Below are 23,343 nucleotides of genomic sequence, written 5' to 3'. Positions count from 1 at the left end.
TGTGACACCTGTATATCTGTGTGCTCCTGAGTCTGTATATAGGAGACTGCGCTGAGTAATGTGATATGTGACACCTGTATATTTGTGTGCTCCTGAGTCTGTATATAGAGACTGTGCTGAGTAATGTGATATGTGACACCTGTATATCTGTGTGCTCCTGAGTCTGTATATGGAGACTGTGCTGAGTAATGTGATATGTGACACCTGTATATCTGTGTGCTCCTGAGTCTGTATATGGGAGACTGAGCTGAGTAATGTGATATGTGACACCAGTATATCTGTGTGCTCCTGAGTCTGTATATAGAGACTGTGCTGAGTAATGTGACATGTGACACCTGTATATCTGTGTGCTCCTGAGTCTGTATATGGGAGACTGTGCTGAGTAATGTGATATGTGACACCTGTATATCTGTGTGCTCCTGAGTATGTATATAGGAGACTGCGCTGAGTAATGTGATATGTGACACCTGTATATCTGTGTGCTCCTGAGTCTGTATATGGGAGACTGCGCTGAGTAATGTGATATGTGACACCTGTATATCTGTGTGCTCCTGAGTCTGTATATAGGAGACTGTGCTGAGTAATGTGATATGTGACACCTGTATATCTGTGTGTTCCTGAGTCTGTATATGGGAGGCTGCGCTGAGTAATGTGATATGTGACACCTGTATATCTGTGTGTTCCTGAGTCTGTATATGGGAGACTGTGCTGAGTAATGTGATAGGTGACACCTGTGTATCTGTGTGCTCCTGAGTCTGTATATGGGAGACTGTGCTGAGTAATGTGATAGGTGACACCTGTATATCTGTGTGCTCCTGAGTCTGTATATAGGAGACTGTGCTGAGTAATGTGATAGGTGACACCTGTATATCTGTGTGCTCCTGAGTCTGTATATAGGAGACTGCGCTGAATGAGTCTGTATATGGGAGACTGCGCTGAGTAATGTGATATGTGACACCTGTATATCTGTGTGCTCCTGAGTCTGTATATAGGAGACTGCGCTGAGTAATGTGATGTGTGACACCTGTATATCTGTGTGCTCCTGAGTCTGTATATAGGAGACTGTACTGAGTAATGTGATATGTGACACCTGTATATCTGTGTGCTCCTGAGTCTGTATATGGGAGACTGTGCTGAGTAATGTGATAGGTGACACCTGTATATCTGTGTGCTCCTGAGTCTGTATATGGGAGACTGCGCTGAGCAATGTGATATGTGACACCTGTATATCTGTGTGCTCCTGAGTCTGTATATAGGAGACTGTGCTGAGTAATGTGATATGTGACACCTGTATAGCTGTGTGCTCCTGAGTCTGTATATGGGAGACTGCGCTGAGTAATGTGATAGGTGACACCTGTATATCTGTGTGCTCCTGAGTCTGTATATGGGAGACTGCGCTGAGTAATGTGATGTGTGACACCTGTATATCTGTGTGCTCCTGAGTCTGTATATGGGAGACTGCGCTGAGTAATGTGATATGTGACACCTGTATATCTGTGTGCTCCTGAGTCTGTATATGGGAGACTGCGCTGAGTAATGTGATATGTGACACCTGTATATCTGTGTGCTCCTGAGCCTGTATATGGGAGACTGCGCTGAGTAATGTGATATGTGACACCTGTATATCTGTGTGCTCCTGAGTCTGTATATAGGAGACTGCGCTGAGTAATGTGATAGGTGACACCTGTATATCTGTGTGCTCCTGAGTCTGTATATAGGAGACTGTGCTGAGTAATGTGATATGTGACACCTGTATACCTGTATATCTGTGTGCTCCTGAGTCTGTATATGGGAGACTGCGCTGAGTAATGTGATATGTGACACCTTTATATCTGTGTGCTCCTGAGTCTGTATATGGGAGACTGCGCTGAGTATTGTGATATGTGACACCTGTATATCTGTGTGCTCCTGAGTCTGTATATGGGAGACTGTGCTGACTGATGTGCTATGTGACACCTGTATATCTGTGTGCTCCTGAGTCTGTATATGGGAGACTGCGCTGAGTAATGTGATATGTGACACCTGTATATCTGTGTGCTCCTCAGTCTGTATATGGGAGACTGCGCTGAGTAATGTGATATGTGACACCTGTATATCTGTGTGCTCCTGAGTCTGTATATAGGAGACTGCGCTGAGTAATGTGATATGTGACACCTGTATATCTGTGGGCTCCTGAGTCTGTATATGGGAGACTGCGCTGAGTAATGTGATATGTGACACCTGTATATCTGTGTGCTCCTGAGTCTGTATATAGGAGACTGCGCTGAGTAATGTGATATGTGACACCTGTATATCTGTGTGCTCCTGAGTCTGTATATAGGAGACTGCGCTGAGTAATGTGATATGTGACACCTGTATATCTGTGTGCTCCTGAGTCTGTATATGGGAGACTGCGCTGAGTAATGTGATATGTGACACCTGTATATCTGTGTGCTCCCGAGTCTGTATATAGGAGACTGCGCTGAGTAATGTGATATGTGACACCTGTATATCTGTGTGCTCCTGAGTCTGTATATGGGAGACTGTGCTGAGTAATGTGATATGTGACACCTGTATATCTGTGTGCTCCTGAGTCTTTATATGGGAGACTGTGCTGAGGAATGTGATATGTGACACCTGTATATCTGTGTGCTCCTGAGTCTGTATATAGGAGACTGCGCTGAGTAATGTGATGTGTGACATATGTATATCTGTGTGCTCCTGAGTCTGTATATGGGAGACTGCGCTGAGTAATGTGATATGTGACACCTGTATATCTGTGTGCTCCTGAGTCTGTAAATGGGAGACTGCGCTGAGTAATTTGATATGTGAAACCTGTATATCTGTGTGCTCTTGAGTCTGTATTTGGGAGACTGCGCTGAGTAATGTGATATGTGACACCTGTATATGGGAGACTGCGCTGAGTAATGTGATATGTGACACCTGTATATAGGAGACTGCGCTGAGTAATGTGATATGTGACACCTGTATATCTGGATGCACCTGAGTCTGTATATGGGAGACTGTGCTGAGTAATGTGATATGTGACACCTGTATATCTGTGTGTTCCTGAGTCTGTATATAGGAGACTGTGCTGAGTAATGTGATATGTGACACCTGTATATCTGTGTGCTCCTGAGTCTGTATATAGGAGACTGCGCTGAGTAATGTGATATGTGACACCTGTATATCTGTGTGCTCCTGAGTCTGTATATAGGAGACTGTGCTGAGTAATGTGATATGTGACACCTGTATATCTGTGTGCTCCTGAGTCTGTATATGGGAGACTGCGCTGAGTAATGTGATATGTGACACCTGTATATCTGTGTGCTCCTGAGTCTGTATATGGGAGACTGCGCTGAGTAATGTGATGTGTGACACCTGTATATCTGTGTGCTCCTGAATCTGTATATGGGAGACTGCGCTGAGTAATGTGATAGGTGACACCTGTATATCTGTGTGCTCCTGAGTCTGTATATGGGAGACTGCGCTGAGTAATGTGATAGGTGACACCTGTATATCTGTGTGCTCCTGAGTCTGTATATGGGAGACTGCGCTGAGTAATGTGATAGGTGACACCTGTTTATCTGTGTACTCCTGAGTCTGTATATGGGAGACTACACCGAGTAATGTGATGTGTGACACCTGTATATCTGTGTGCTCCTGAGTCTTTATATGGGAGACTGCGCTGAGTAATGTGATATGTGACACCTGTATATCTGTGTGCTCCTGAGTCTTTATATGGGAGACTGCGCTGAGTAATGTGATATGTGACACCTGTATATCTGTGTGCTCCTGAGTCTGTATATGGGAGACTGTGCTGAGTAATGTGATATGTGACACCTGTATACCTGTATATCTGTGTGCTCCTGAGTCTGTATATGGGAGACTGCGCTGAGTAATGTGATATGTGACACCTTTATATCTGTGTGCTCCTGAGTCTGTATATGGGAGACTGCGCTGAGTATTGTGATATGTGACACCTGTATATCTGTGTGCTCCTGAGTCTGTATATGGGAGACTGTGCTGACTGATGTGCTATGTGACACCTGTATATCTGTGTGCTCCTGAGTCTGTATATGGGAGACTGCGCTGAGTAATGTGATATGTGACACCTGTATATCTGTGTGCTCCTCAGTCTGTATATGGGAGACTGCGCTGAGTAATGTGATATGTGACACCTGTATATCTGTGTGCTCCTGAGTCTGTATATAGGAGACTGCGCTGAGTAATGTGATATGTGACACCTGTATATCTGTGGGCTCCTGAGTCTGTATATGGGAGACTGCGCTGAGTAATGTGATATGTGACACCTGTATATCTGTGTGCTCCTGAGTCTGTATATAGGAGACTGCGCTGAGTAATGTGATATGTGACACCTGTATATCTGTGTGCTCCTGAGTCTGTATATAGGAGACTGCGCTGAGTAATGTGATATGTGACACCTGTATATCTGTGTGCTCCTGAGTCTGTATATGGGAGACTGCGCTGAGTAATGTGATATGTGACACCTGTATATCTGTGTGCTCCCGAGTCTGTATATAGGAGACTGCGCTGAGTAATGTGATATGTGACACCTGTATATCTGTGTGCTCCTGAGTCTGTATATGGGAGACTGTGCTGAGTAATGTGATATGTGACACCTGTATATCTGTGTGCTCCTGAGTCTTTATATGGGAGATTGTGCTGAGGAATGTGATATGTGACACCTGTATATCTGTGTGCTCCTGAGTCTGTATATAGGAGACTGCGCTGAGTAATGTGATGTGTGACATATGTATATCTGTGTGCTCCTGAGTCTGTATATGGGAGACTGCGCTGAGTAATGTGATATGTGACACCTGTATATCTGTGTGCTCCTGAGTCTGTAAATGGGAGACTGCGCTGAGTAATTTGATATGTGAAACCTGTATATCTGTGTGCTCTTGAGTCTGTATTTGGGAGACTGCGCTGAGTAATGTGATATGTGACACCTGTATATGGGAGACTGCGCTGAGTAATGTGATATGTGACACCTGTATATAGGAGACTGCGCTGAGTAATGTGATATGTGACACCTGTATATCTGGATGCACCTGAGTCTGTATATGGGAGACTGTGCTGAGTAATGTGATATGTGACACCTGTATATCTGTGTGTTCCTGAGTCTGTATATAGGAGACTGTGCTGAGTAATGTGATATGTGACACCTGTATATCTGTGTGCTCCTGAGTCTGTATATAGGAGACTGCGCTGAGTAATGTGATATGTGACACCTGTATATCTGTGTGCTCCTGAGTCTGTATATAGGAGACTGTGCTGAGTAATGTGATATGTGACACCTGTATATCTGTGTGCTCCTGAGTCTGTATATGGGAGACTGCGCTGAGTAATGTGATATGTGACACCTGTATATCTGTGTGCTCCTGAGTCTGTATATGGGAGACTGCGCTGAGTAATGTGATGTGTGACACCTGTATATCTGTGTGCTCCTGAATCTGTATATGGGAGACTGCGCTGAGTAATGTGATAGGTGACACCTGTATATCTGTGTGCTCCTGAGTCTGTATATGGGAGACTGCGCTGAGTAATGTGATAGGTGACACCTGTATATCTGTGTGCTCCTGAGTCTGTATATGGGAGACTGCGCTGAGTAATGTGATAGGTGACACCTGTTTATCTGTGTACTCCTGAGTCTGTATATGGGAGACTACACCGAGTAATGTGATGTGTGACACCTGTATATCTGTGTGCTCCTGAGTCTTTATATGGGAGACTGCGCTGAGTAATGTGATATGTGACACCTGTATATCTGTGTGCTCCTGAGTCTTTATATGGGAGACTGCGCTGAGTAATGTGATATGTGACACCTGTATATCTGTGTGCTCCTGAGTCTGTATATGGGAGACTGTGCTGAGTAATGTGATATGTGACACCTGTATATCTGTGTGCTCCTGAGTCTGCATATAGGAGACTTCGCTGAGCAATGTGATATGTGACACCTGTATATCTGTGTGCTCCTGAGTCTGTATATGGGAGACTGCGCTGAGCAATGTGATAGGTGACACCTGTATATCTGTGTGCTCCTGAGTCTGTATATAGGAGACTGTGCTGAGTAATGTGATAGGTGACACCTGTATATCTGTGTGCTCCTGAGTCTGTATATAGGAGACTGCGCTGAGTAATGTGATATGACACCTGTATATCTGTGTGCTCCTTAGTCTGTATATAGGAGACTGCGCTGAGTAATGTGATATGTGACACCTGTATATCTGTGTGCTCCTGAGTCTGTATATAGGAGACTGTGCTGAGTAATGTGATATGTGACACCTGTATATCTGTGTGTTCCTGAGTCTGTATATGGGAGACTGCACTGAGTAATGTGATATCTGACACCTGTATATCTGTGTGCTCCTGAGTCTGTATATAGGAGACTGCGCTGAGTAATGTGATATGTGACACCTGTATATCTGTGTGCTCCTGAGTGTGTATATAGGAGACTGCGCTGAGTAATGTGACACCTGTATATCTGTATTCTCCTGAGTCTGTATATGGGAGACTGTGCTGAGAAATGTGATATGTGACACCTGTATATCTGTGTGCTCCTGAGTCTGTATATGGGAGACAGCGCTGAGTAATGTGATATGTGACACCTGTATATATCTGTGTGCTCCTGAGTCTGTACATGGGAGACTGCGCTGAGTAATGTGATATGTGACACCTGTATATCTGTGTGCTCCTGAGGCTGTATATGGAGACTGCGCTGAGTAATGTGATATGTGACACCTGTATATCTGTGTGCTCCTGAGTCTGTATATAGTAGACTGCGCTGAGTAATGTGATATGCGACACCTGTATATCTGTGTTCTCCTGAGTCTGTATATAGTATACTGCGCTGAGTAATGTGATATGTGACATCTGTATATCTGTGTGCTCCTGAGTCTGTATATGGAGACTGCGCTGAGTAATGTGATATGTGACACCTGTATATCTGTGTGCTCCTGAGTCTGTATATGGAGACTGTGCTGAGTAATGTGATATGCGACACCTGTATATCTGTGTTCTCCTGAGTCTGTATATAGTATACTGCGCTGAGTAATGTGATATGTGACACCTGTATATCTGTGTGTTCCTGAGTCTGTATATGGGAGACTGCACTGAGTAATGTGATATCTGACACCTGTATATCTGTGTGCTCCTGAGTCTGTATATAGGAGACTGCGCTGAGTAATGTGATATGTGACACCTGTATATCTGTGTGCTCCTGAGTCTGTATATGGGAGACTGTGCTGAGAAATGTGATATGTGACACCTGTATATCTGTGTGCTCCTGAGTCTGTATATGGGAGACAGCGCTGAGTAATGTGATATGTGACACCTGTATATATCTGTGTGCTCCTGAGTCTGTATATGGGAGACTGCGCTGAGTAATGTGATATGTGACACCTGTATATCTGTGTGCTCCTGAGGCTTTATATGGAGACTGCGCTGAGTAATGTGATATGTGACACCTGTATATCTGTGTGCTCCTGAGTCTGTATATAGTAGACTGCGCTGAGTAATGTGATATGCGACACCTGTATATCTGTGTTCTCCTGAGTCTGTATATAGTATACTGCGCTGAGTAATGTGATATGTGACATCTGTATATCTGTGTGCTCCTGAGTCTGTATATGGAGACTGCGCTGAGTAATGTGATATGTGACACCTGTATATCTGTGTGCTCCTGAGTCTGTATATGGAGACTGCGCTGAGTAATGTGATATGTGACACCTGTATATCTGTGTGCTCCTGAGTCTGTATATGGAGACTGCGCTGAGTAATGTGATATGTGACACCTGTATATCTGTGTGCTCCTGAGTCTGTATATGGAGACTGCGCTGAGTAATGTGATATGTGACAGCTGTATATCTGTGTGCTCCTGAGTCTGTATATGGGAGACTGCGCTGAGTAATGTGATATGTGACACCTGTATATCTGTGTGCTCCTGAGTCTGTATATGGGAGACTGTGCTGAGTAATGTGATATGTGACACCTGTATATATGTGTGCTCCTGAGTCTGTATATAGGAGACTGTGCTGAGTAATGTGATATGTGACACCTGTATATCTGTGTGCTCCTGAGACTGTATATGGGAGACTGCGCTGAGTAATGTGATATGTGACACCTGTATATCTGTGTGCTCCTGAATCTGTATATGGGAGACTGCGCTGAGTAATGTGATATGTGACACCTGTATATCTGTGTGCTCCTGAGTCTGTATATGGGAGACTGCGCTGAGTAATGTGATATGTGACACCTGTATATCTGTGTGCTCCTGAGTCTGTATATAGGAGACTGTGCTGAGTAATGTGATATGCGACACCTGTATATCTGTGTTCTCCTGAGTCTGTATATAGTATACTGCGCTGAGTAATGTGATATGTGACACCTGTATATCTGTGTGCTCCTGAGTCTGTATATGGAGACTGCGCTGAGTAATGTGATATGTGACAGCTGTATATCTGTGTGCTCCTGAGTCTGTATATGGGAGACTGCGCTGAGTAATGTGATATGTGACACCTGTATATCTGTGTGCTCCTGAGTCTGTATATGGGAGACTGTGCTGAGTAATGTGATATGTGACACCTGTATATCTGTGTGCTCCTGAGTCTGTATATGGGAGACTGCGCTGAGTAATGTGATATGTGACACCTGTATATCTGTGTGCTCCTGAGTCTGTATATGGGAGACTGTGCTGAGTAATGTGATATGTGACACCTGTATATATGTGTGCTCCTGAGTCTGTATATAGGAGACTGCGCTGAGTAATGTGATATGTGACACCTGTATATCTGTGTGCTCCTGAGTCTGTATATGGGAGACTGCGCTGAGTAATGTGATATGTGACACATGTATATCTGTGTGCTCCTGAGTCTGTATATGGCAGACTGCGCTGAGTAATGTGATATGTGACACCTGTATATCTGTGTGCTCCTGAGTCTGTATATGGGAGACTGTGCTGAGTAATGTGATATGTGACACCTGTATATATGTGTGCTCCTGAGTCTGTATATAGGAGACTGCGCTGAGTAATGTGATATGTGACACCTGTATATCTGTGTGCTCCTGAGTCTGTATATAGGAGACTGCGCTGAGTAATGTGATATGTGACACCTGTATATCTGTGTGCTCCTGACTCTGTATATGGGAGACTGTGCTGAGTAATGTGATATGTGACACCTGTATATCTGTGTGCTCCTGACTCTGTATATAGGAGACTGCGCTGAGTAATGTGATATGTGACACCTGTATATCTGTGTGCTCCTGAGTCTGTATATGGGAGACTGCGCTGAGTAATGTGATAGGTGACACCTGTATATCTGTGTGCTCCTGAATCTGTATATGGGAGACTGCGCTGAGTAATGTGATATGTGACAACTGTATATCTGTGTGCTCCTGAGTCTGTATATGGGAGACTGTGCTGAGTAATGTGATATGTAACACCTGTATATATGTGTGCTCCTGAGTCTGTATATAGGAGACTGCGCTGAGTAATGTGATATGTGACACCTGTATATCTGTGTGCTCCTGAGTCTGTATATGGGAGACTGCGCTGAGTAATGTGATATGTGACACCTGTATATCTGTGTGCTCCTGAGTCTGTATATAGGAGACTGTGCTGAGTAATGTGATATGACACCTGTATATCTGTGTGCTCCTGAGTCTGTATATAGGAGACTGCGCTGAGTAATGTGATATGTGACACCTGTATATCTGTGTGCTCCTGAGTCTGTATATAGGAGACTGCGCTGAGTAATGTGATATGTGACACCTGTATATCTGTGTGCTCCTGAGTCTGTATATAGGAGACTGCGCTGAGTAATGTGATATGTGACACCTGTATATCTGTGTGCTCCTGAGTCTGTATATGGGAGACTGCGCTGAGTAATGTGATATGTGACACCTGTATATCTGTGTGCTCCTGAGTCTGTATATAGGAGACTGCGCTGAGTAATGTGATATGTGACACCTGTATATCTGTGTGCTCCTGAGTCTGTATATGGGAGACTGTGCTGAGTAATGTGATATGTGACACCTGTATATCTGTGTGCTCCTGAGTCTGTATATGGGAGACTGTGCTGAGTAATGTGATATGTGACACCTGTATATCTGTGTGCTCCTGAGTCTGTACATGAAGCACAATGAAATTTGGAATAAAAAAGCTGCGGCCGCTATCAGAGGCTCGGTATCATACAGATATACGAGTGTTGCATATCATATCAATCAGCGCAGACTACTGGTGAGTCCGGGTCGCATCTCATTAGATGCATTTTCGTAAAAAAAAAGTTAGAGAAAAGACGTCCGGCAGTAGCAGAGTCTCGGGGGACCTGTGACTGCAGTAATGATGTATAAGGACACATCTGTATTTGGTATTATCGTACCAAACTCTTTGTCTGGTAATGGGGCTGCTTTTACAAGAATGCAATGAAAGCCTGATACCTGCTGCCATATTTCATTGAACAACTGCAGTTGCCACATTGTATCTTCCATAATATCCACAAGTTATATCCTGTATTGTGAATGAGAAGCTGCGTAACGGAATCGGTATGAAACACTGATGGACGGGTTTCCGGCTGTCAGTACACTGATAGCGACATCCCAATGTTTCAAATCCCGACAGGGGAATAGTATGTAATGTTCCCCTGTCCTATTTACCCCCTAATCCTCCTTTCCTGTACCATAATACTAACCCTCCCTACCCCACACCCTAACCCTCCCTGTAAGTGCCTAAACCTAACCCTCCCCTCTTAGTGCCTATCTGTAACCCCCCTCGGTGGTGCCTGAACCTAAGTTACCCCACCCCACCACGGCTGACACCCACCTTTCTTCAGTATCCTTACGATTGGGATGCCGTCTGTCGGGATCCTGAGTCATGTCGGGATTTCGGCGCCGGTGTTGTCTCGCCGTTCGGGATTCCGATGCTGGGGTTCTGGCAGGCGGCATCTCGCTTGTCGGGTTCCTACCCATATCCATGTGTATCACACGCCCAACACCTTTGTGACCTCTTTAATATGTATGTTTTGTGTTATATGTTTGTCAGTGTAATAATAAAACATTCTATAGAAATAAATGTAATGTAAGAAGACGTGCAGAGACCCCTGCCCCCCAGCTCGTGGGTCTGAGCGTATATCTAGCAGAATTGGGGCTGTGATGGAGAAGAACTCGTGCTGGGGTCACCATCCTAATTATCAAATCCTGGACATTGTTTATATAGTTTATAACGAGTAGGAAAATCCTGTAACTAATAACAGCTATAATAATGCCCGTTCCTTCATTGGCTGCCTGTCTGTAATGATTATCCAGAATACCTGCAGCACGTCAGCCAGGTCATTGTATGTACTTATATTTCCATGTCTCTTTCAGTGCTCCTGGGCGGCTGGAGAACTCCGGGCGACTGGCCGGACAAAGTTCTGCCCCGCAGACGTTTAGACAGATTCCTCCAAACGCTGACAGCACAAAAGAAATGAAAAGCCATGTCTCTCCTGCGCACCAAGCCCCCGACGTCTCCAGGAGGACCCTGCAAGTGGAAAGCAAAGGTCACCGGACAGGAAGGTCACCGTTAGCATCGCCGGACAGAGGGACCACACCCACCTCACCCTATTCAGTGCCGCAAATAGCCCCCCTGCCCAGCAGCACACTCTGTCCTATATGCAACACCACTGACCTCACCTCCTCTCCGAATCAGCCAAACTTCAACACCTGTACGCAGTGTCACAAGGAGGTGTGCAACCAGTGCGGCTTCAACCCCAACCCTCACCTCACACAGGTAACGTCTCCTCCATCCTTGTAGAGACAGCGGGCCTGATTCAGCAAGAGCCGCGTATGCACTCACAGGGGCTAATTTATGCACGTCCACGTAACGGCGTTTATACGGACAGGCACACCTGCGTTTCTCAGACCACTGCCCGTTACCAGCCCTAAATACTGACAACCTGTCACTCACTTTGTGATGGAATCCTCTGTGCGTCCGTAATCACAGTGCGGCTTATACGCATGCGCGATGGCAAATAATCACTCGATTTGTGTGAAAATTGCATTAGCGTCTATCTATGAATCAGACCCAATGTTTCTAACCGTGTGACCCTGATACCCACCCGTCAGGGGTACCAGGAAGGATCAGTGCCAGTGAGCGTGTAGCTGGTAATCACTAGGTGCAGAGACTAAGGGGTATATTTACTAAGGTGCGGGTTTTTAGAAGTGGAGATGTTGTCAATAGCAACCAATCAGATTCTGCTTAACATTTATCTACACCTTCTAGAAGGTAATAGCTAGAATCTGATTGGTTGCTATGGGCAACAAAACTACTTCTAAAAACCTGCACCTTAGTAAATATACCCCTAAATCATATATCTGCTAATGAATGAAGCTGTAGGGTCAGTGCACAGACAGCCAGTCAGGGGGAGATATATATATATATATATATATATATATATATATATATATCCTCACATTATTACGTATCTTCACCCCAGGCCTGCGCTACTCATAAAGGATAATCCTCCTAAGAAGGTTACCTGGGGATGGGTTACATCTATCACTCATGTTTGCCCACCCCTATGCCCCTTTCCAGGCTTTCATGGGCACAAGTCTTACATAGGCAGAGACCTAGGTATGGACACATCTTGTATATTTGCACGTCTCTAAAGAAATTGATGTAGTGTAAATTGAGCAGACAGTGATTATTGGTGGATTTACCGATTACAGTTATGTGCTTAAATCAGACGGTATTATACTGACTTATATAATGTCTGCAGTGTCATTGTGATAACTGATATACATGTTATAGCCTAGATCCTGTGTCATTGTGATAACTGATATACATGTTATAGCCTAGATCCTGTGTCATTGTGATAACTGATATACATGTTATAGCCTAGATCCAGTGTCATTGTGATAACTGATATACATGTTATAGCCTAGATCCAGTGTCATTGTGATAACTGATATACATGTTATAGCCTAGATCCAGTGTCATTGTGATAACTGATATACATGTTATAGCCTAGATCCAGTGTCATTGTGATAACTGATATACATGTTATAGCCTAGATCCTGTGTCATTGTGATAACTGATATACATGTTATAGCCTAGATCCAGTGTCATTGTGATACCTGATATACATGTTATAGCCTAGATCCTGTGTCATTGTGATAACTGATATACATGTTATAGCCTAGATCCAGTGTCATTGTGATAACTGATATACATGTTATAGCCTAGAAGCTGCGTCATTGAGTAGTAAGTATCTCTGTAGTAAGTGTCTGGTATTATTAGTCCTATCTCTGTAGTAAGTGTCTGGTACTATTAGTCCTATCTCTGTAGTAAGTGTCGGGTATTATTAGTCCTATCTCTGTAGTAAGTGTCGGGTATTATTAGTCCTATCTCTGTAGTAAGTGTCTGGTATTATTAGTCCTATCTCTGTAGTAAGTGTCTGGTATTATTAGTCCTATCTCTGTAGTAAGTGTCTGGTATTATTAGTCCTATCTCTGTAGTAAGTGTCTGGTATTATTAGTCCTATCTCTGTAGTAAGTGTCTGGTATTATTAGTCCTATCTCTGTAGTAAGTGTCTGGTATTATTAGTCCTATATCTGTAGTAAGTGTCTGGTATTATTAGTCCTATCTCTGTAGTAAGTGTCGGGTATTATTAGTCCTATCTCTGTAGTAAGTGTCGGGTATTAGTAGTCCTCTCTCTGTAGTAAGTGTCGGGTATTAGTAGTCTTCTCTCTGTAGTAAGTGTCGAGTACTATTAGTCCTCTCTCTGTAGTAAGTGTCTGGTATTATTAGTCCTATCTCTGTAGTAAGTGTCTGGTATTATTAGTCCTATCTCTGTAGTAAGTGTCTGGTATTATTAGTCCTATCTCTGTAGTAAGTGTCTGGTATTATTAGTCCTATCTCTGTAGTAAGTGTCTGGTATTATTAGTCCTATCTCTGTAGTAAGTGTCTGGTATTATTAGTCCTATCTCTGTAGTAAGTGTCTGGTATTATTAGTCCTATCTCTGTAGTAAGTGTCTGGTATTATGAGTCCTATCTCTGTAGTAAATGTCTGGTATTATTAGTCCTATCTCTGTAGTAAGTGTCTGGTATTATTAGTCCTATCTCTGTAGTAAGTGTCTGGTATTATTAGTCCTATCTCTGTAGTAAGTGTCTGGTATTATTAGTCCTATCTCTGTAGTAAGTGTCTGGTATTATTAGTCCTATCTCTGTAGTAAGTGTCTGGTATTATTAGTCCTATCTCTGTAGTAAGTGTCTGGTATTATTAGTCCTATCTCTGTAGTAAGTGTCTGGTATTATTAGTCCTATCTCTGTAGTAAGTGTCTGGTATTATTAGTCCTATCTCTGTAGTAAGTGTCTGGTATTATTAGTCCTATCTCTGTAGTAAGTGTCTGGTATTATTAGTCCTATCTCTGTAGTAAGTGTCTGGTACTATTAGTCCTATCTCTGTAGTAAGTGTCTGGTATTATTAGTCCTATCTCTGTAGTAAGTGTCTGGTATTATTAGTCCTATCTCTGTAGTAAGTGTCTGGTATTATTAGTCCTATCTCTGTAGTAAGTGTCTGGTATTATTAGTCCTATCTCTGTAGTAAGTGTCTGGTATTATTAGTCCTCTCTCTGTAGTAAGTGTCGGGTACTATTAGTCCTTTCTCTGTAGTAAGTGTCTGGTATTATTAGTCCTATCTCTGTAGTAAGTGTCTGGTACTATTAGTCCTATCTCTGTAGTAAGTGTCGGGTACTATTAGTCCTATCTCTGTAGTAAGTATCTGGTATTAATAGTCCTCTCTCTGTAGTAAGTGTCGTGTACTATTAGTCCTTTCTCTGTAGTAAGTGTCTGGTATTACTAGTCCTATCTCTGTAGTAAGTGTCTGGTACTATTAGTCCTTTCTCTGTAGTAAGTGTCTGGTATTACTAGTCCTATCTCTGTAGTAAGTGTCTGGTACTATTAGTCCTATCTCTGTAGTAAGTGTCTGGTATTATTAGTCCTATCTCTGTAGTAAGTGTCGGGTACTATTAGTCCTATCTCTGTAGTAAGTGTCTGGTATTATTAGTCCTCTCTCTGTAGTAAGTGTCGGGTACTATTAGTCCTTTCTCTGTAGTAAGTGTCTGGTATTACTAGTCCTATCTCTGTAGTAAGTGTCTGGTACTATTAGTCCTATCTCTGTAGTAAGTGTCGGGTACTATTAGTCCTATCTCTGTAGTAAGTGTCGGGTATTATTAGTCCTATCTCTGTAGTAAGTGTCTGGTATTATTAGTCCTATCTCTGTAGTATGTGTCTGGTATTATTAGTCCTATCTCTGTAGTAAGTGTCGGGTATTATTAGTCCTATCTCTGTAGTAAGTGTCGGGTATTATTAGTCCTATCTCTGTAGTAAGTGTCTGGTACTATTAGTCCTATCTCTGTAGTAAGTGTCGGGTATTATTAGTCCTATCTCTGTAGTAAGTGTCTGGTATTATTAGTCCTATCTCTGTAGTAAGTGTCTGGTATTATTAGTCTTATCACTGTAGTAAGTGTCTGGTACTATTAGTCCTATCTCTGTAGTAAGTGTCTGGTATTATTAGTCCTATCTCTGTAGTAAGTGTCTGGTACTATTAGTCCTATCTCTGTAGTAAGTGTCGGGTATTATTAGTCCTATCTCTGTAGTAAGTGTCTGGTATTATTAGTCCTATCTCTGTAGTAAGTGTCGGGTATTATTAGTCCTATCTCTGTAGTAAGTGTCTGGTATTATTAGTCCTATCACTGTAGTAAGTGTCGGGTATTATTAGTCCTATCTCTGTAGTAAGTGTCTGGTATTATTAGTCCTATCTCTGTAGTAAGTGTCGGGTATTATTAGTCCTATCTCTGTAGTAAGTGTCTGGTATTATTAGTCCTATCTCTGTAGTAAGTGTCGGCTGCTTTGCACTTGGCTGAGCATAATTTGGACCTGCTGGAAATGCTCATTATTGGCTCGGTGATAGAGTATAGTCACTTACAGCTGCTGTGTAATGGGGCGATGGCCGATCCATGGCACAGAGCCTTGTAGCATCTCCTCCAGAATGAACAGGTAAATGAACACTTTGATCTGGTCCTTGGAGAAGCAGACTTGTCCCATAGTCACACAATAGCCGGTACGGAGGTCACACAATAGCTGGTAAGGAGGTCACACAATAGCCGGTAAGGAGGTCACACAATAGCCGGTAAGGAGGTCACACAATAGCCGGTACGGAGGTCACACAATAGCCGGTACGGAGGTCACACAATAGCCGGTACGGAGGTCACACAATAGCCGGTAAGGAGGTCACACAATAGCCGGTACGGAGGTCACACAATAGCCGGTACGGAGGTCACACAATAGCCGGTACGGAGGTCACACAATAGCCGGTACGGAGGTCACACAATAGCCGGTACGGAGGTCACACAATAGCCGGTACGGAGGTCACACAATAGCCGGTACGGAGGTCACACAATAGCCGGTACGGAGGTCACACAATAGCCGGTACGGAGGTCACACAATAGCCGGTAAGGAGGTCACACAATAGCCGGTAAGGAGGTCACACAATAGCCGGTACGGAGGTCACACAATAGCCGGTACGGAGGTCACACAATAGCCGGTACGGAGGTCACACAATAGCCGGTACGGAGGTCACACAATAGCCGGTACGGAGGTCACACAATAGCCGGTACGGAGGTCACACAATAGCCCGTAAGGAGGTCACACAATAGCCGGTACGGAGGTCACACAATAGCCGGTACGGAGGTCACACAATAGCCGGTACGGAGGTCACACAATAGCCGGTAAGGAGGTCACACAATAGCCGGTACGGAGGTCACACAATAGCCGGTAAGGAGGTCACACAATAGCCGGTACGGAGGTCACACAATAGCCGGTAAGGAGGTCACACAATAGCCGGTACGGAGGTCACACAATAGCCGGTACGGAGGTCACACAATAGCCGGTACGGAGGTCACACAATAGCCGGTACGGAGGTCACACAATAGCCGGTAAGGAGGTCACACAATAGCCGGTAAGGAGGTCACACAATAGCCGGTACGGAGGTCACACAATAGCCGGTACGGAGGTCACACAATAGCCGGTACGGAGGTCACACAATAGCCGGTACGGAGGTCACACAATAGCCGGTACGGAGGTCACACAATAGCCGGTAAGGAGGTCACACAATAGCCGGTACGGAGGTCACACAATAGCCGGTACGGAGGTCACACAATAGCCGGTACGGAGGTCACACAATAGCCGGTACGGAGGTCACACAATAGCCGGTACGGAGGTCACACAATAGCCGGTACGGAGGTCACACAATAGCCGGTACGGAGGTCACACAATAGCCGGTACGGAGGTCACACAATAGCCGGTAAGGAGGTCACACAATAGCCGGTAAGGAGGTCACACAATAGCCGGTAAGGAGGTCACACAATAGCCGGTACGGAGGTCACACAATAGCCGGTACGGAGGTCACACAATAGCCGGTACGGAGGTCACACAATAGCCGGTAAGGAGGTCACACAATAGCCGGTACGGAGGTCACACAATAGCCGGTACGGAGGTCACACAATAGCCGGTACGGAGGTCACACAATAGCCGGTAAGGAGGTCACACAATAGCCGGTACGGAGGTCACACAATAGCCGGTACGGAGGTCACACAATAGCCGGTACGGAGGTCACACAATAGCCGGTACGGAGGTCACACAATAGCCGGTAAGGAGGTCACACAATAGCCGGTACGGAGGTCACACAATAGCCGGTACGGAGGTCACACAATAGCCGGTACGGAGGTCACACAATAGCCGGTAAGGAGGTCACACAATAGCCGGTAAGGAGGTCACACAATAGCCGGTACGGAGGTCACACAATAGCCGGTACGGAGGTCACACAATAGCCGGTACGGAGGTCACACAATAGCCGGTACGGAGGTCACACAATAGCCGGTACGGAGGTCACACAATAGCCGGTACGGAGGTCACACAATAGCCGGTACGGAGGTCACACAATAGCCGGTACGGAGGAGACACAATAGCCGGTACGGAGGAGACATGGTTTCCCTGAGACTCTCCCTTCTGTGCTGCAGTAACATGAGGCTGCTGTGAAATGAGCTAAATTACGCTGAATCTAGAAACCTGGTTTTCTTACCGGCTGCTGCTGATTTATTTGGTTTTATTTGGCTGCATTTCCCTGAACAGAGAGGTCACACCCTCAGGTGGCAGCTGGAAGACAGTGACCTCATTCACAGGCAGAGACGGTATCGGATAATGCAGGATGGGATCCAGGCATAGATGCACCTGGGCGGGGGCAGGTGCCTTTACCAGATGATTGGCCCTCTGTGAGCCTCCGCTGGTGCTTACTTTGCTGCACAGGAATAGATTACGCTTTTATGAGCAAAATTGTGTGTGTACATGTATGTGTGTTAGTGCCTAACCTCCCCTCCTAGTGCCTAACCTCCCCTCCTAGTGCCTAACCCTCCCCTCCTAGTGCCTAACCCTCCCCTCCTAGTGCCTAACCCTCCCCTCCAAGTGCCTAACCCTAACCTCCCCTCCTAGTGCCTAACCCTCCCCTCCAAGTGCCTAACCCTCCCCTCCAAGTGCCTAACCCTAACCTCCCCTCCTACTGCCTAACACTCCCCTCCTAGTGCCTAACCCTAACCTCCCCTCCTAGTGCCTAACCCTAACCTCCCCTCCTAGTGCCTAACCCTCCCCTCCAAGTGCCTAACCCTAACCTCCCCTCCTACTGCCTAACCCTCCCCTCCAAGTGCCTAACCCTAACCTCCCCTCCTAGTGCCTAACCCTCCCCTCCAAGTGCCTAACCCTAACCTCCCCTCCTAGTGCCCAACCCTAACCTCCCCTCCTACTGCCTAACCTCCCCTCCTAGTGCCTAACCCTCCCCTCCAAGTGCCTAACCCTAACCTCCCCTCCTAGTACCTAACCCTCCCCTCCAAGTGCCTAACCCTAACCTCCCCTCCTAGTGCCCAACCCTAACCTCCCCTCCTACTGCCTAACCCTCCCCTCCAAGTGCCTAACCCTAACCTCCCCTCCTAGTGCCTAACCCTAACCTCCCCTCCTAGTGCCTAACCCTCCCCTCCAAGTGCCTAACCCTAACCTCCCCTCCAAGTGCCTAACCCTAACCTCCCCTCCTAGTGCCTAACCCTCCCCTCCAAGTGCCTAACCCTAACCTCCCCTCCTAGTGCCTAACCCTCCCCTCCAAGTGCCTAACCCTAACCTCCCCTCCTAGTGCCCAACCCTAACCTCCCCTCCTACTGCCTAACCCTCCCCTCCAAGTGCCTAACCCTAACCTCCCCTCCTAGTGCCTAACCCTAACCTCCCCTCCTAGTGCCTAACCCTCCCCTCCAAGTGCCTAACCCTAACCTCCCCTCCTAGTGCCTAACCCTAACCTCCCCTCCTAGTGCCTAACCCTCCCCTCCAAGTGCCTAACCCTAACCTCCCCTCCTACTGCCTAACCCTCCCCTCCAAGTGCCTAACCCTAACCTCCCCTCCTAGTACCTAACCCTAACCACCCTGCCTAGTGCCTAACCCTAACCCTCCCCTCCTAGTGCCTAACCCTCCCCTCCAAGTGCCTAACCCTAACCTCCCCTCCTAGTGCCCAACCCTAACGTCCCCTCCTAGTGCCTAACCCTAACCTCCCCTCCTAGTGCCTAACCCTAACCCTCCCCTCCTAGTGCCTAACCCTAACCCTCCCCTCCTAGTGCCTAACCTTAACCTCCCCTCTTAGTGCCTTACCTTTACCTCCCCTCCTAGTGCCTAACCCTAACCTCCCCTCCTAGTGCCTAACCCTCCCCTCCTAGTGCCTAACCCTAACCTCCCCTCCTAGTGCCCAACCCTAACCTCCCCTCCTAGTGCCTAACCCTCCCCTCCAAGTGCCTAACCCTAACCTCCCCTCCTAGTGCCCAACCCTAACCTCCCCTCCTACTGCCTAACCCTCCCCTCCAAGTGCCTAACCCTACCCTCCCCTCCTAGTGCCTAACCCTAACCTCCCCTCCTAGTGCCTAACCCTCCCCTCCTAGTGCCTAACCCTAACCACCCTGCCTAGTGCCTAACCCTAACCCTCCCCTCCTAGTGCCTAACCCTCCCCTCCAAGTGCCTAACCCTAACCTCCCCTCCTAGTGCCCAACCCTAACCTCCCCTCCTAGTGCCTAACCCTCCCCTCCAAGTGCCTAACCCTAACCACCCCTCCTAGTGCCTAACCCTCCCCTCCAAGTGCCTAACCCTAACCTCCCCTCCTAGTGCCCAACCCTAACCTCCCCTCCTACTGCCTAACCCTCCCCTCCAAGTGCCTAACCCTAACCTCCCCTCCTAGTGCCTAACCCTCCCCTCCAAGTGCCTAACCCTAACCTCCCCTCCAAGTGCCTAACCCTAACCTCCCCTCCTAGTGCCTAACCCTCCCCTCCAAGTGCCTAACCCTAACCTCCCCTCCTAGTGCCTAACCCTCCCCTCCAAGTGCCTAACCCTAACCTCCCCTCCTAGTGCCCAACCCTAACCTCCCCTCCTACTGCCTAACCCTCCCCTCCAAGTGCCTAACCCTAACCTCCCCTCCTAGTGCCTAACCCTAACCTCCCCTCCTAGTGCCTAACCCTCCCCTCCAAGTGCGTAACCCTAACCTCCCCTCCTAGTGCCTAACCCTAACCTCCCCTCCTAGTGCCTAACCCTCCCCTCCAAGTGCCTAACCCTAACCTCCCCTCCTACTGCCTAACCCTCCCCTCCAAGTGCCTAACCCTAACCTCCCCTCCTAGTGCCTAACCCTCCCCTCCAAGTGCCTAACCCTAACCTCCCCTCCTAGTGCCTAACCCTCCCCTCCAAGTGCCTAACCCTAACCTCCCCTCCTAGTGCCCAACCCTAACCTCCCCTCCTACTGCCTAACCTCCCCTCCTAGTGCCTAACCCTCCCCTCCAAGTGCCTAACCCTAACCTCCCCTCCTAGTGCCTAACCCTCCCCTCCAAGTGCCTAACCCTAACCTCCCCTCCTAGTGCCCAACCCTAACCTCCCCTCCTACTGCCTAACCCTCCCCTCCAAGTGCCTAACCCTAACCTCCCCTCCTAGTGCCTAACCCTAACCTCCCCTCCTAGTACCTAACCCTCCCCTCCAAGTGCCTAACCCTAACCTCCCCTCCAAGTGCCTAACCCTAACCTCCCCTCCTAGTGCCTAACCCTCCCCTCCAAGTGCCTAACCCTAACCTCCCCTCCTAGTGCCTAACCCTCCCCTCCAAGTGCCTAACCCTAACCTCCCCTCCTAGTGCCCAACCCTAACCTCCCCTCCTACTGCCTAACCCTCCCCTCCAAGTGCCTAACTCTAACCTCCCCTCCTAGTGCCTAACCCTAACCTCCCCTCCTAGTGCCTAACCCTCCCCTCCAAGTGCTTAACCCTAACCTCCCCTCCTAGTGCCTAACCCTAACCTCCCCTCCTAGTGCCTAACCCTCCCCTCCAAGTGCCTAACCCTAACCTCCCCTCCTAGTACCTAACCCTAACCACCCTGCCTAGTGCCTAACCCTAACCCTCCCCTCCTAGTGCCTAACCCTCCCCTCCAAGTGCCTAACCCTAACCTCCCCTCCTAGTGCCCAACCCTAACCTCCCCTCCTAGTGCCTAACCCTAACCTCCCCTACTAGTACCTAACCCTAACCACCCTGCCTAGTGCCTAACCCTAACCCTCCCCTCCTAGTGCCTAACCTTAACCTCCCCTCTTAGTGCCTTACCTTTACCTCCCCTCCTAGTGCCTAACCCTAACCTCCCCTCCTAGTGCCTAACCCTAACCTCCCTCCTAGTGCCTAACCCTAACCCTCCCTCCTACTGCCTAACCCTAACCTCCCCTCCTACTGCCTAATCCTAACCCTCCTAGTGCCTAACCCTGACCTCCCCTCCTAGTACCTAACCCTAACCACCCTGCCTAGTGCCTAACCCTAACCTCCCCTCCTAGTGCCTAACCCTCCCCTCCTAGTGCCTAATCTTAACCTCCCCTCTTAGTGCCTAACCTGAACCTCCCCTCCTAGTGCCTAACCCTAACCTCCCCTCCTACTGCCTAATCCCAACCTCCCCTCCTACTGCCTAATCCTAACCTCCCCTGCTAGTGCCTAACCCTAACCTTCCCTCCTAGTGCCTAACCCTAACCTCCCCTGCTAGTGCCTAACCCTAACCTCCCCTCCTACTGCCTAATCCTAACCTCCCCTGCTAGTGTATAACCCTCCCCTCCTGGTGCCTAACCCTAACCTCCCTCCTTGTGCCTAACCCTCCCCTCCTAGTGCCTAACCCTAATCCCTGCTTCCTAAACCTAACCCTCCCGGGTGGGTGCCTATCCCCAACCCCCCCCCAGGGTGCCTAACCCTAATCCCCGCTTCCGTACCCTAACTTCCCCCCGGCAGTGCCTGACCCTAGCCGTCCCTTCCCCTAACCTATTCCTAACCCTCCCGGGGGCTGCCTATCCCTAACCTCCCCCCCAGCAGTGCCTGACCATAATCCCCCTCCCCTAGCCTAATCCTAACCCTCCTGGGGGAAGGGTGCCTAACCCTAAGTACCTAAACACCCCCCCCACACACACACGGCTAAGAGCTTCCGATGCCCGGCTTACCTTATGATTGGTATGCCAGGCGTCTGTATTTCGGAGAGGGAATGATGAAAGGCGTTGGTATTTAGACGACTATCCCATGCCGTGATTTCACAGTCGGGAACCTGACTACATACCGTTTGCGGCTGGTCAGACTTGCTGCATGGCTGCCCGATGTACATCGATGGTACCGATGTTTATGCTGTTGCACGTTGTTGGATGGATAGGAGAAGGCAGCAGTGGGCGTCCCTATGGCCGGCTGTGCTTTGGAAGGCATTAGCATAGATCTGTGAGAGAACCCGGCTGCGTTTGCATTAACATAAATCTCTCTGTGACCTGTGCCTGCTGAAATACGACTGTTGCCGACCAGAAGTCATCTCGCGCTCTGTATCTGGGTGGAAATAAGCTATTACTATGTCGTATTGCAGCCGACTCTGCACCAGCCACGTTTCTGCACAGGGCATCACAGCTCACTACGCCACCCTGAGCCTTGCAGCAGAAATCGGCAGGGGTGTAATAACCATGTGGCATTAGTCTGGGACATCTGTAAGTAGTGCACTGACAGTTTCTATATCTGTCGCTGTTCTAGTACCTCTGTATTGTGCGCTCCCTGAGCAGCGCACAGCTGGGTCTGCACTTTACCAGCGGTATTGTTACTGCGTGCACCGACTCAGCAAGCGTTATATACAGACTGCGATACACAGACATCGCAGAGCTCATGTTTCTTACCTGGTTTAAAGAAAAATAATGAAGACTTTAAAATATTTGTTCTAGGAGAGGATTTTAGCAGTAATAAAGGTAAAAAGACTG

The 23,343-nt window shown here is 47.3% G+C and overlaps 1 protein-coding gene across 1 annotated transcript in view; it reads left to right on the top strand.

The window, feature by feature from the left end:
* BSN (bassoon presynaptic cytomatrix protein) overlaps window positions 1–23,343 on the top strand; it is a 457,373-nt gene that overhangs the window by 64,845 nt on the left and 369,185 nt on the right. The window contains exon 2 of the mRNA XM_088479536.1: window positions 11,365–11,767. Within this exon, the coding sequence (XP_088335662.1) occupies window positions 11,365–11,767 (403 nt within the window). The remainder of the gene's footprint in view (window positions 1–11,364; window positions 11,768–23,343) is intronic.

This window comes from Taudactylus pleione, unplaced genomic scaffold (genome assembly GCF_031769625.1).
Source record: "Taudactylus pleione unplaced genomic scaffold, aTauple2 ptg000239l, whole genome shotgun sequence".
Lineage (NCBI taxonomy): Eukaryota > Metazoa > Chordata > Amphibia > Anura > Myobatrachidae > Taudactylus > Taudactylus pleione.
This window is presented reverse-complemented; position numbering and strand designations above follow the sequence as displayed.